Here is a 14,624-nt window from a genome sequence, read left to right as displayed (position 1 = left end):
TGCTCTCATCTGCCTGTAAAAAATAAGCAAACAAGTAAAAACTTGTTTGCATTCAGTTTTCAGTTTGAAGTGCACTAGGAGGGGCATCAGGAACTAAAAGCTTGTTGGAGAAGCAGATTCTTTCAGAGGGCTGGAAAAAGCTCCCAGCCATGAACTACAAGCTTGTAAAAATTAGACAAAAATTGAAACCTCTTTTGAATGGCATTTAGCATCAGGCAAAGTTATCTCAGTACGTGGAGAGGATACTTGTGTGTTTACGTACATCAGCATTTATAAAGCAAGATGATAAACATAAAATTAATGCTATTAACATTAAGGTATACCAGAAGTATGAATGTACTATGCTCGCAGAGAGGAGAAACATTGCTCACCCTGCTATTTGGGGTCTGATGAAGTAGTAAATGGAGTGACTCACTTAAGTAAGTATACAAGAGAAATTAACTAATTATTCTAATTTCTTCCTAATCTAAGGCTAAGAACTTGATTTTATTTTAATCAGAACTTCACTAGATGAAAATCAGTCTGATATTAAAAAGATGAGGACCTTGCATTAAGAATTCTTTCTCTGCCCTTTCTCCCTCATTCTACCCTTCTATAGAATATTTAGTATTTGTAAAGTCTTACACATTCTATTTGAAGCCATATTTTCACCTCTAGAGGTCCAGATACACTTACTCAGGAGTTTCTGTATACCGGAACATATTTCATTCCAAGCGAGGAAGAGCAGAATATTGCTGCCTCCTCTTACAGCTGTTTGATGATCTTTGGTACACTCGTGTCAGCACAAAGACACGGCTTCCTGAGCCAGAATTGCTGTTCTTGTTACCTTCCAATAACATGAGCTTTCCATAAGACTCCTGGAAAAGCCTCCTAGCAGCCTGTTAACCATTCAGGGCTTGCAAAGCGATGCCACAGAATACTTATTTCACTAGAAAGCATGTCAGGTGTCACTACCACAACATGACACATTTTGGAAGGAATGGGAGTAAAAATCCCATTAAACAGGAAAAAAAAAAAAAAGTTAGAAAACCAAATTACTACCTCAGTTTTAGAAGTTATGATGTGTTAGATACATGCACACAATTTATATTTAATAAAAATAATTTATATGAAAATGTGCACAGCGTAAATGATATATGTTATACATATTATCTATTTTTATATGGGCATTTAGATAAAACTAAATACATACACTGCAACAACAAATCAGTTTTGATTCAGGCAAATGCAAAGTCTGTTATTACATAAGCACAACCAGATATCGTCCAATCAATGACAAATACACAACTCCATCTGCTGGCTTAACTAAAAAAAAATCAGTTGTGATATATATATTTTTTTAAATTAAAATTGTCTTCAAGTTATAAGCTTTTGGGGATAAAGTTATTTACCTTCTAAGAAACACTAAAGAGAGAAGGGAGTAAACTCATCCTATGGCATGAACTTGAGCACACAAGCCAATACTGCTTGCTCAAAGATGAAACAAAATCTCCATGCAGAACCTCTTGTGAACAGGAGGTTTGACTGAACCACTGTTCTCAAACAAACTTTGCTGTGGCCAAGAATGCAAGTATGTATTTGCCTTCTCCCAAGTCATAGGTGCACTGCAGCACTGTGTTTTAGAAGTGTAGTAGCATGAAATTTCAAGAACAGGAGATGCAAGCTAATACAAGATTACTTTTACTCGAGTAATGTCACACACTAATGCCACTTCTTGAAAAATCCTCTAAACATATTCTAAGCAGAGGTGGTCTTAAACAAGCCAACCAAGATTTGGAACAAATGCTCTGTGCTTGAGCCACTTCACCTGAATGAAATACTTGCAGGGATGCTACTCCAAGGGATTCCTCCCTTTACAAAAGTCTATGCTGCACTGCTAGCACAATTCAATCCTAAAATAGACAACAGGAAAGTATCTTGTAGCTGAGACAAGTCCATGCTACAGCTTTTTGCAAGCCTGATCACATCCATGTGCATCCAACCTGTGTTTTTTATCACCTCACTCTTCATGGTCATATGAATGTCAGACAAGCAAGTTGTTTATGAGTTCAATGGAAATCAACCAAGAGAAGATCTGGAGGAAGCCTGAGCTCTCTATGAAACACTGATTATGTTCCTGAGGCATCCTGAAGCTGGCAAAATGCACACTGTGCTTCTGACTGTTTGGTGCTGCTAAGGAGAATTTAGGTACACTATGTCTTATGCACTTGTCCTCTGTCAAGATTATTAGTTTTGAATAAAAGATATTTCTCTACTGAGCACTGGACCAATGCCAATAACTCATTCACATGAACTACTGAACATACCAGATGGTAAAAATCTTTGTTACAATCCACTTGGGCTGAATTTAAACAAATTCACTGCAAACAGCCCAGAGCTAAAGTAGGGTTTAGTCAAATGTGAAAACAGCTTACGGGAAGATTTCTTGTTTTCCCACTGATAGGTTACCCTTTCTTTCTTTCTGCTCTGTATGTTCAAACACCACATTCTTCAAGCCTCAGCTTACTAGGAAACTCACAGCAAGAAGGAGCAAAAGCTATTTCAGAAAAGATTTTTTCCCACAACAGAGATGAAGTATACTTTTGTAACACAATTATATATTGTATATATATTGTTATATTTTGTAACACTTCTAAATATAAATATAGCAGGAAAATCTTCCAGCCATTTTCAGACAATTTCTTGCCTCCCCTCAGAAAAACAGAAACAGTCCCAAATTTAAGATTAATCTGAATATTTACCAGATTTTCTCTGCCGTCGTCCAAGTAAATCTGTTACTGTTTTGCGGAATAGTTTAGCCTCTTCTTCATTAGCAAAGTTAAGACCAACTTGACATGTCTGAAAAAAAAAAAAATACACCCCCCCCACCCATGACTAAGAAAGTGCTACAAAGACTTTCTTCTTACACGTTTTCTTATACTTCTGAAGATATAATCAGAAAAAAAAATATATCACCATTGTAAATCTGGAAAAACACAGCTTACTGTGAAACATTCTAAACTAAGAAAGTCCACCTCCTAATCAGATTTCTACAGCTCATAACACATTTGAGGAAAATCCTGTAGCTTGAAATCAAACGTGAAGGAAGGAAAATTTATTTTAAGAAATAAATGATGATCGTGAAATATTATCTAAGTCAAAACAATTTCACTATTAATGGGAGTTGAAATAAAACAGAAATGTAAAATGTACTTCTTTAATGGATTGATTTTTCTAACTGAAATCCAAAGTTCTTTCAATAAGTAAGTATAAAAGGACAAGTGATATTGCACTTAAATAATTTACAGAATGAAATGGAAATCTTGATTATATTAGAAGAAGGTACCATTCAAATAAAAGGCATTCTAAGGTAGGTATTCAAAGATGCTGAGACTCACATCTCCAGCGAAGGTATGAAAATATCCTCTAGGACTATTATATACAAAGTTATTGTACAGCTCCTGCTCCCACAATAATTTTCCATCCTGGAAAAAAATAGACAAAGCAACGTAAGTTTGAAACACTCGGAGACAAACTGTAGTTTAGCTTTTTTCATAATAGAACCTATCAAGAGTTTGAAGCTGCATATTGTTAAGCATTTGCTATTTACCCAAGAGTGAGCTCAGTCCAAGTATATTGGAACGTGTGGAGAAATTAGACTATTTCATCATTCTACCTTCTGTTCTAATTCTTGTATATTTTAAAAAATATACCTGAAGTTCCATAATCCTGCAATAGTTACACTGGTAGCATTAGTACTGACCAGTGATAGCAGTGAAATAGTGTTAATAGTAGTAAAAACAAAGGAGACTTCCACCAGCGTTATCTTTTCAAGATTGACTTGAAAAACAGTTAATTTCAAGGGAGCAAAAACCTCACTTTAAGATCTAGATATTTAAATGGCATTATAGCCTAGCACCCAAGTAACAGGTTTCTCACCAAGTCTAATAAACTGACCAAATCACAAATGCAACTGCCAATTGGCTTTCCTGAATGTATCTGTGACTTCACAGAGTGGATGCTGACAGGTACTGAGTTGCTCTTAGCTAAAAAAGGAATGGGAAGCTTCCATAGTTAAAGTCAGTAGGACTTCACAGTGTTATTATTTTATTAAGGAAATGCATCTTGGAACACTTAAGCTCCTAGCTCCTATTGTCCTGAGAGAAATAACAGAATAGTACAGAGGTCTCCAGTATGAAACTACATATTGTGGGAAATTATATTAAATAAATGTTTACTCTGTAGTTTTCATATGCACAAACATGTTAGCCATAAAAAAAAAATTCTTGTTTTCATCCCTACAGAATACAGCATCTTTTTATTACTACAAGCCAAAGTACTACTACCTGCTAAAATAATCACACCTAACTGTACCAGTGACAATATGTGAATTTTCACTAGTCTCACAAATCTGATTAGCAGAGAACTACTTCTGCAAGCTGTAAGAAAATTGTATCTGACCTTTATTTGATCTGTAAGAGCTAATATCTATGAAATAATTCAAATTTAGACTATAATAAAGCTGTGCAGCCTATTAATAAGCAGTCAATGCTCTGCTCACAACACCCATTTATTTGAGGATTTCTGTACGAGAGTGCAACTGCAATCACCTAAAATCATTCAATTCAAAATGGAGAACGAATATAACAAAGTCTGAAAAGGAAAAACTTACCTTAATGTCATATATTCTGATAAAATATGACCTCTGCGGATTGTCCTTTACAAGGCAAGCTACACCACAGCATTTCTTTGACCACATGCCATTGCGATCTGCTGCATATATTTGAACAACAGCTGAAGACATCGTCTAGAAAAGAAAACAAGTGATTATTTCTAAGGTAAAAACCACACATTTTACATTTCATCTTTTAGCAAAGCAATTTTTAACTTTGTTCCTCATTCTAGGCAGCAACTGTGACGATGTTCCCAGTAATAAGACAGGCAAGTTCAAATGAACCCAAACTACTTCCGTGCTATCCTCCCTCCCCTCCAAGATTTAGATGGCTTAGAAATCTAATGGAACATTTTGTCCTTGATCATAAAAATCAGTAAAAAGAGTTTGCCTGTAAGAGGCAGAGCTCAAACTATGGCTGTCACACAGAAGTCCTACTGTGCTACTAAATTTTTCTGTTCAGTACTTCAAACTGAATAGGAATGCAATATTCAAGCTGGAACTACAAATTGCAGTGCCTGGAAACACTCCTAGGTATTGGAATGCAACTGTTTATATTGCTTAATTGTTAAAATGGTCTCTGGCATGGTTCTGGCCTATGCCAACAAGCATCCTAACATTCTTGGACATGATTTGAGAATGCATAAGGACAAGAATCTTTCCCAGCTGGCAATATGAAATAACCCTGTTTTTAAATTGAGAGATTTTATTAAGCGACTAAGATTATTCTATACCAGATTCCTTCAGTGCCTTGGGAACGTTCCTGAACTTACTTTCTAGTATTAACATGACTTGTGTTCTACTGTTATAGGGTAAGGAGGGAATGAAAATTGGAGCCTCTGAAGAGCAGTATTTTTTCTGTAGCCAGTTCTCATCCCAAAGGATGAGAAGTTACTGCCTCTGTAATGCTACAGAGGCCAGAGGCTATCTAACCCAGGTCCTACATTCTAACAGTAGCAGAGGCCTAGAAAAGAATACAACAGTATACCACTACACAAGGGGAATGTACTCTCACAGCAAGGCAGGCTGAAGCTCAAAGCCGTCCTAAACCAGCATGTTTTCCCTTAATGGATTTCTCACCACTCTTTGAATCCATGTGAACTTCTGGACATTGCAATGGTGTATAGGGCTGTAATTTTCACTGTTCACTCCTGTACTTTGTGAAGAACCAGCTCCTTTGATTTAAAAAGACCACCACCTGCTAGTTTTAGTTGACTGTCCCTCTTAGTTCTACTACCAGGAGACAGTGCCAGTGTTCCTTATTTGACTCTTCACGCTGCAAATGCTTTTCTAACTATTCTGTCATAGTGTTTATTTCCCTGTTTTATAGAATTAATATTAAAGTTGGTCTTATAACAACAACAAAAAATTCATAACAGAAAAATCAATCTCTACTTTCATTACTCTTGACTTTCACATGCATCCTACTACATACATCCTTCTTAGTAGTGATGAGTCTTACAATGTATGCACCTAGTTTCTTTATCTGTTCAACAAAATGTCACAGCAATATTGCCTCCTATTTTCCCTGTAAATCAAAGCGTTTTATTTCTTTTCAACTAAGGGACAGTAAGATGATGTTCTCATGCATCTATTTCAGTTCCCAGAACTTTCCTGGAAGATAGTATCTGGTCTGAATCATATAATTGCCAAGATTGGAAAAGACCTCCAAGATCATCCACTCCAACCATCCACATACTACCAATATTTCCCACTAAACCAAGTCCCTTTGTACACCACCTAAATGTTTCTTGAACACCTCCGGGGATGGTGACTCCCCCATCTACTTGGGCAGCCCATTCCAGCACCTGACCATTCTTTCAGAGAATAATTTTTTCCTAATATCCACCTTGAGTAACAGGCTCCATATTAGGTTTTCCTTAACTCCTCTAACGAGCGTTAATTCACCCTCATCAACATTAACTACGTGCCAAAACAGCTTGCTCATTCAGAATGCACATCTTGTGCTATATCAGTATCTGTTGACACCTACTAAGTATCAGCATCATCCATGTCAAACTTTTCCAGTGGTTTACAACAATTCACAGAATCCATTAATCTACACGGGATTTCCTTACCAAAAAGCTTTCAGTTTCATTCAGATAGAGTCAAAATAACTGGCCAAACTGACAGCTACTTGCTAGGGAAGCTCTATAACCTTTGGCAAAGAACGGTGATGTAATTTTCACAAGTCAAAACAAAATTCTGTTCCTCTGCACAGCCTCTTCTTCAGAAGTATGTTATAAGACTGAATATCATGCATCATGATATTCATTCTGATATCCATCTGGAAAACGAATCACTTTTCAGTCACCTCTTTGGCTGTAAAGCATGGCTTATTTACCCTAGAGTCTACAGAGTAATAAAAACTAATCATGACTTGCCAGGTAAGGAAAAAGGAAACCTGAATCAGCCATGATACTGCACCAAACCAGTATGATGGCAGATGTCGCAGGTATAACAGATGTTACTTTTACCTTAAACTGCAACTGACAAAGGCTTCATTTTGGGCACAGCTGGCAAGATTTTGTACAGATACAACAGCCTTTCCTCCCATTTCCAAAATTTCATCTAATTTTTTAACTGATAGTGTTGGAGGCTCAAAAGAACAAAAAGGAGTGAAAGTTGGCTGATTTATAGCTGCGATCACGAAGGCATCACATTCCACCAAAGGAATTATCCCAGAGCCCCTACAAGAAGCATTCTCAAACCTCACAAACAAACGTGACTCCACTAGCCTCCTCCCAACAAGACTATCCGGGGAAATAGGTGGCTTCGGCAGCAATTTATGCACCTTAATTCAAAGTGCAGAAGAACAATCTGTTTCAGAAAAGGGTTCAGGACATTTTTATTCTATTTATCTGGCAGCAAAAGCACCAACTGGATTATCTCGGTGAACCCGCCATTGTGGTGACTCCACAAGATCTGCGTATAAAGCCTTGAGTCAGCAGGCTCCTGTTAACAGACAGAGTATTACCCAAAAACACTGTCTTCTCATTCTGCACAATCGTAATGGGTTTAATTTACACATGTAAACTCTAGGAGTAGAGCTTAATTTGCAAGTTACAGAACAATTTCACTCAATCTAACAAAGTTGTTCTTTCAGGGCCTACCAAGTGTAGTGTTCAATTACATTTAAACTTTACCAAAATTAGTGTTGTGCAAATTCCTGCAAATTCCTCATTGCAGTTGACGGTCTGCAATGAGGTTTTCACATGTTAGAACACAGTCATGAATTCCAATTTTATTTATTTATATTACAATTTTATTTTTTTTAATTAAATGAATAATATAGCAAAAAACAAAAGTTGCATTTTAGGTAGTAAGAAGATGACAAAATTTAATTCATTTTACTTCAGTCCCTACTCTTCTATCCATTGATACTCGTGAATCCAAGCCTCATAAATCGGATTTTTTTCAATTTTAACTGCAGAACTGCAGCATCTGAAAATATTTATGCAAATATTATAATTTAAACATTCAACAGCATTTTCTGAATTCACATTCAATGCGTGTTGAAGCCAACTAACATACATAGCTTGGTTTTGCACATCACTCTTGAAGATAATGTTGCATTTTAAAGGATGGGTTCTTTAAAGCAGTACATAAATATTTCTTCACAGTAAGTCATGCCACTGACTTCACAGATAGAACCGAATGGGAGTGCCACTAAATCTTCAAAGTAATTAATACTATTTTTTTTTTCTGAGTTTCAGTAAGCATCTGTTACTTAATACCCAAAGTTACTACTGTATTTTTAGTAGAAAGACCCTGAAGCTGATATTACTGCTGTGCTCAACACTTTTGGTGAGGACTCTGTCTTTTTTATATACCTACATATTTGGAAAAGGTGCACAGGAAACAAGAAGTTAGCCGACCAACTGAACACACACGAGAAGACTGTCAACCTTCCTTGGTTCCCTTTACTTATTCCACAGCCAACACTCCGCAGGAGGACATGCCATTGATTCCAGATAGCTGTCACACCCCAACAACTAATTAGCTCTGAAGCAGTAAGCCTGGTGGTGTCGGCTGTACGCTGGTTGTGGCAGAGCTGGTCTCATCCCTGGACACGCTGCAGGATATGCGGCACCTGCCCAAGGCTCATGAAAGCACCTGCTGCCTGCAAAAGATGGCCACAACTAGTCACTGCGCACCTGCAGAATGTGATCACACCAGCTACTGAGGGCTTCCAACTGGGCAACAGCTATCTGTGCACTTTGATCAGCTTCTGGTATGAACACTTGCTGCAGCAGCCTGTCAGATTAATGACTCAGAGTAACTCAGTGTGTCTCAAAAACTGCAAAGCAAGCCAACAGCCAGCGGCACATCAGATAACAAGACAGAACCATCATGCTAGGTAGCTCTTCAGAATCCCCTGTCGAGGTAACAATCTCCAAATCTTCACATACAGCTAACAACTGCTTGTGCTGCTCAAATCAAGGAACCACAGGGAAACTTTGGTTTGCCTGTGACCTCTGTAAGTCTTCCAGTCCAGCCTCCGGCTCACAGCAAGGGTAATTACAGAGCCTCAAGTTGTTCAAGGTCTTGTCCAGTTAAGCTTGAAGTTAATTATCTCTGGGGGAGCTTGTTCCAGCACTCAATCATTCCCATTTTAGTGCCTGAAAAAATGCAACTAACTATAATGTATTATTCTAATGATTCACTACTGTTGTGTTACATGCTGATGATGCTACTGAAAACATTTGATTTTCAGACTCAAGATTTTTCTAATAAAAGTGAAGACCCATATAAAAAGAAGTAATTAAATCCCATGTGACAGATTTTCTTTTCTCAGTTCCCCTTCCCAGCTCCTGGAAGTATCTTGCAAATAGAACTGAAAGATAACCTTACCCTATAATGCAAGAATAAAACTAGCTGTGGTTTGTTTCCAAGCACAGTAACTTCTTGGAAAAGAGTGCTGGTATGACGCCCTTAGCTTCCTCAGGAGGCTAGTCAAAAGACTTCCAGCTTGAGTCATAGTGCACACAACTTGCTACTTTAAGATTTCCATGAGAAGTGCTATAGTGAACTTTGCAATTCAGACATAGCTACCCAATCCTCTAATAATAGAAATGTTTGGATTCCTTCCCCCCAGTAAAATAGGTATCTGGAGAAGTCATCCTGATCAATAACACTACTGGTGAGCAGGTACTGAAGCCAGCATTTTAAGACCCGCTTTGGTGGCAATCCCTACTATACCTAAGCCAACACACTGAAGCCTGACCAGATAATGCCAGATGCTCCCATGTCACTCATTTCTTCTTTGATGCTAGATCAGTGAGGCAGTATTCAGTTTGCTTCTAGAGCACCTGTTTAAGAATAAAGATATGCTGTTATGCTGTGCCCTTAACACAGTGGGAAGTGACAGGCTTCCCCAGATGGCAGTGTTCCAGAACAGAGATGTGCTAAGTCAAGTACCACTTCAAAGTGGAAAATGCTTAGTGAGGTGTAACTTCAATCTTGACCACGGCAAGGACAGGAAGCTTCACTACTGAGGAAATTGCTACTAGCCAAGTATTATTCAAGTCATGAAGAAGGAGGACAAAACTCACCAAGAGTCATAAAAGAGAAAGAAGAAGAAGCCAGAATGCAGGTTAGCTAATTACAAGAAATCAGACTAATCTACAGAAAATTTGGCAATTAGGTAGAACTCAGGGGTTGACATTTCTTTCCCCAGGATACAAGTACTCTGCAGGAAAAAAAATCAATCTGAAACATTGCTTGAAATCTTAGATTACCTCAAAAATGTAATGGTTAAGCAATTACACATTTAAATGTCAACACCCTAATAAGCTCATGCTATTCAAAACGAAGAAAACTGGAATTAGACAGTGGTAATACCTTCATGTTGATCTGTAATTAGCTCATCTTTAGTGACAGAAATAGCTGGAGCTTCCAGAAGCATTATGCTCCACATGGCTCACGCATTATTTCGTCACTCTTAACACAAAGTATAAACAACACCTGCTGATACCTCCTTCCTTCTCAACGGAAGGCCCTTGGTGCCACAGAGAGCACAGTTCTGCTGGTACTCCCTGGCAGTTCCACTTCTTGTGTTAAGAGAAAATGTTGCTATTTTCTTGGCACCATGGATGTCCCCTGCCATATGAGATCAGTGTGTTCCCTTCGTGCTAGGAAGAGCTGATATCCCACTTCCAGGATGAATGCACTCATCACTGAGTAATCCTACAGACGGCATGCACCACAAAATCCTCCAACTACTCTTTTAAATGAACTGAATGAGCCCCTCTATTAAGATGATCTCTAATTAGGCCACTTAGATGACATGCAAGAATGTAATTTCTACATTGTCAGTAGGCGAGGCATTTGCCATACTGGACAAAAATACTTCCTGGCTCTTCCACAGAAACACTAAGAACTTGACCTCAGCTAAGTTCAGAAAGAAGCCCGCTGTGTTCATCAGCCCTGGACAGTATGTGATCCACTTCTCAAACAGGTGGGACTACTAGGATGGTTTAGGTCCACTTCAGGCAGCACAAGATGTTGAGGCTTCTAAAATTTGGGGTTGTCTTTAATACTCACAACTGGCAGCTGCACCTTCTGCAGTTTTTATAAACAGGATGATGGAACAAGTAAAACAGATGCAGTCTGACTACCTGTTTAGTCTATTCCTTAACAGTCATGGATCAAGCTACTTAAGGTTCCTACACCTCACAGAATAACTGTGTGCGATACTGCCTTGACAGTCCACACATAAACTTCTCCGTAGATAAAAATATCCTTCAAGACCTCTACAATATTTTGACTGAGAAATTAAATTTTAGTAAAGTAGATTTATGCAACTCCGAGACCGACTTAGAATTTACATCTTAGCGGCTCCTGAACAAACGCATCTTGCACTTGACAACGTTCACTCACTGGGGATTTGGATACTACGTTCTGAGCAATCTGAATAAAAGGCAATCATTTAAACTTTCAAAGCTACTAGAGTTCGTAAAAACACATTTAAAGAAATACTTATAAACTTATTTCTGAAGGCAATTGTTTATTGCCAAAAGTCAACTTCAGATGCTACAGACATGATTTTATACCCTTTTCCCATAGAAATGAATACAGAACTTCTGGAGTTTGTCGGCAGATCCTTCACTTGTAATACTTGGTCAGCCAGTTACAGACAACTCATCTTCAAGCATCTTCAACCCCCTGCGTTTCCAGCACTTCCCAGATCCCCTGAGTTCAGCCAGAGCCAGCCAGTGACTTCCCATACACTCACTGTCCAGCTGTGGGTTGCAGGAGAGACCAAAACTCAAGCAATGTAGCATACAAAGCCAAAGAAAACAGGAAAAAAAAAAAAAAAAAAAAAGAGATGGTTTTACCAGACACAATAAAGATACTTTTTATATCCTACAACTTATGTTCAAGCAGCACATGCAAGATTTCAGCCTTCCAGAGGCGTGACATAACCGCAACCACACCGCACGGGCCGGCCCATCTCAGCTGAGCACCGATGACCCAGATGACGTACAACCTGGAGTTTCCACTGCTGAGCCACCACAACACTGACACTTCCTGTTTGCCTGCACAGCCTTATTACTGGCTTACTCAGCTGCGGCCTGCATCTCAACTCCACTAAAACCTTGGCCTGTCAGCAAGCAGCAGGCACTCAACAAAACAGTTATTTATGTTCTGTTGTCAAAACTGTGCATTCAGTTATTTTCAGAACAAATGAAAGCATGCTGTACACAGACCTTTCACCACTTGGTCCCTGTATTACCTCTCACTGCAGAAGGCAGACATTTACCTTTCAGTTTTGGTTCACTAGACAACTAAATAGCAAGGCCATATATCAATCAAAGTTCAGGGAAATTTTAAGATTAAACGTTTAAGTCCACCTTTTGAGACACTAAATTAATAAAGACTTCCAAGACTATAGTGATCCTTACACAAATAAAACATTGCACAGATATGTACAAAGAACGTTTCATACTCTTGCACAGAAACTGCAAGTTGGCTTTATAAGTCCAAGGCAAGAATCAAGAGTTTCAAGCAGTCTATGACAGACAACTGTAGCTCAAACCCATTTTGCCCTGTACTACAGCCTATCCAGCTATGAAGTAAACTAGCTGCTCTAAGCCAACATTTTCTTCTCTGCTACCAGCTACTGTGCTCATGCACTCACGTCCTCTTTCTTCAGCACTCAACAATTTCATTTCTAAATAATAACATTTTTCCAGATGATACACACACAGTTTCGTATTAATGCGGGCTGTCAGAAGGAGATCTTCATACCTACTTAGAAAATATGTCAATGTCTTCAAGGGAGATTAGAATTCCAGCCTTTATTCATAAAAAGGAAAATAGGCAGCTTTAAAAAAATGTTAGATCTACTGAAGTTCTTTACAGACACACTCAAGGTACATGCATCATCCCTTCCATGAAGGAGAGTCTTCAAAGCAACAGCTACACTGACTGAAGAACGGATACAGAACATGCCTCAGAATCTCCTGAATTATCCTAGCTCAGGAATGCTCACTTATAAGCCCTTGAAAATTTTCTTTAACATCTACTAAATGTAATGTTCATGTTTAGATTTAAAAAAAAAAAAAAAAAAAAAAAAAAAGAAGCTTGCTTTGCAGAGTAAGATTCAGGTGAATTCTCCTTATGACCTTTACAACTGAAGGCAGAACAAGTATCTGTTTGAGATGCTTAGAGAACAAAAACAAAATAGTTTAAATTGTAAAATAAAGTCTCTTACATAAGAAAACCACTTAATGCTACACAGAACAAAGGACTCCCTTCAAAATACAAACAAATACATACAAATTTGAGAAAAGGCTATTAAAAGTAAAACCTCTTTAAATAATAGCCAGCAACTGGTCTTGCAACTGGGTATACACAACCGGAGTCCTGCCTCCTAAAACACACACAATCCACTTAATATAAGGGTATGTACTCTCCTTCCATTTTCTTCATGCCATAAAAATATGTTTTAGTTGCTCCTTTAGCAGTCCACATTTCAACAGAACAGTTACGATAATACAAGTTAGATAAGGAAACTCAACCGTGTAACTGTGCATAAGATTTCTTTTTTTTTTTTTTTTACATCAATAATCATAGAACGGTTTGGGTTGGAAGGGGAGTTTAAAATCACCTAGTTCCAGCCCCCTGCTATAGGCAGGGATACCTCCCTCTAGACCAGGTTGCTCAAAGCACACTCAAGCCTGGCCTTGAATGCTTCCAAAGAAGGGGCATCCACAGCCTCATGAGCAACCTGTTCCAGTGTCCCACCACCCTCACAGTAAATAATTTCTTCCTAATATCTAGTCTAAATCTACCATCTTCCAGTTTACAGCCATGCTGTCACTAAGTGCCCTTATAAAAAGTCCCTTCCCAGCTTTCCTGTAGGCCCCTTCAGGTACTGGAAGGCTGCTATAAGGTCTCCTTGGAGCTTTCTCTTCTCCAGGCTGAAATGCCCCAGCTTTCTCAGCCTGTCCTTGCAGGGCAGGTGTTCAGCCCTCTGATCATCTTGTGGTCCTCTTCTGGACCTGCTTCAATAGCTCCATGTCCTTCTTGTGTTAAGGGCTCCAGAACAGGACATAATAGTCCAGGTCTCACAAGACAATAGAGGGACAGAATCACCTCCCTCGACCAGCTGGTCACACTTCTCTTGATGCAAACAAGGATAACGTTGGCCTCCTGGGCTGCAAGCGCAAGCGCAAGCTGCCAACTCATGTTGAATCTTTCATAAACCAATACTCCCAAACCCTTCTCCTCAGGGCTGCTCTCAAGCCATTCTCTACCCAACCTGTATCTGCGTGTGAGATTGCCTCAACCCACATGCACGACTTTGCATTTGGCCTTGCAGAATTTCATGAGGTTGGCATGGGCCCAATAGTAAAATTACTATAAAGACATTATTCCCACTCCAGAGTCTTCAAAAGTAGGTATGCTACTAGGAAGAAAAAAAACATGAAGACTGAATGGTTGCAGGATGCCTAGCCAAATTTGA

The 14,624-nt window shown here is 38.7% G+C and overlaps 1 protein-coding gene across 1 annotated transcript in view; it reads right to left on the bottom strand.

The window, feature by feature from the left end:
* WASL (WASP like actin nucleation promoting factor) overlaps positions 1-14,624 on the bottom strand; it is a 50,703-nt gene that overhangs the window by 18,334 nt on the left and 17,745 nt on the right. The window contains 3 exon segments of the mRNA XM_085218438.1: positions 2,742-2,838; positions 3,378-3,464; positions 4,652-4,786. Coding sequence (XP_085074564.1) covers positions 2,742-2,838; positions 3,378-3,464; positions 4,652-4,786 — 319 coding nt within the window.

This window comes from Meleagris gallopavo, chromosome 1, assembly GCF_905368555.1.
Source record: "Meleagris gallopavo chromosome 1, MGAL_WU_HG_1.1, whole genome shotgun sequence".
Taxonomy (NCBI): Eukaryota; Metazoa; Chordata; class Aves; order Galliformes; family Phasianidae; genus Meleagris; species Meleagris gallopavo.
This window is presented reverse-complemented; position numbering and strand designations above follow the sequence as displayed.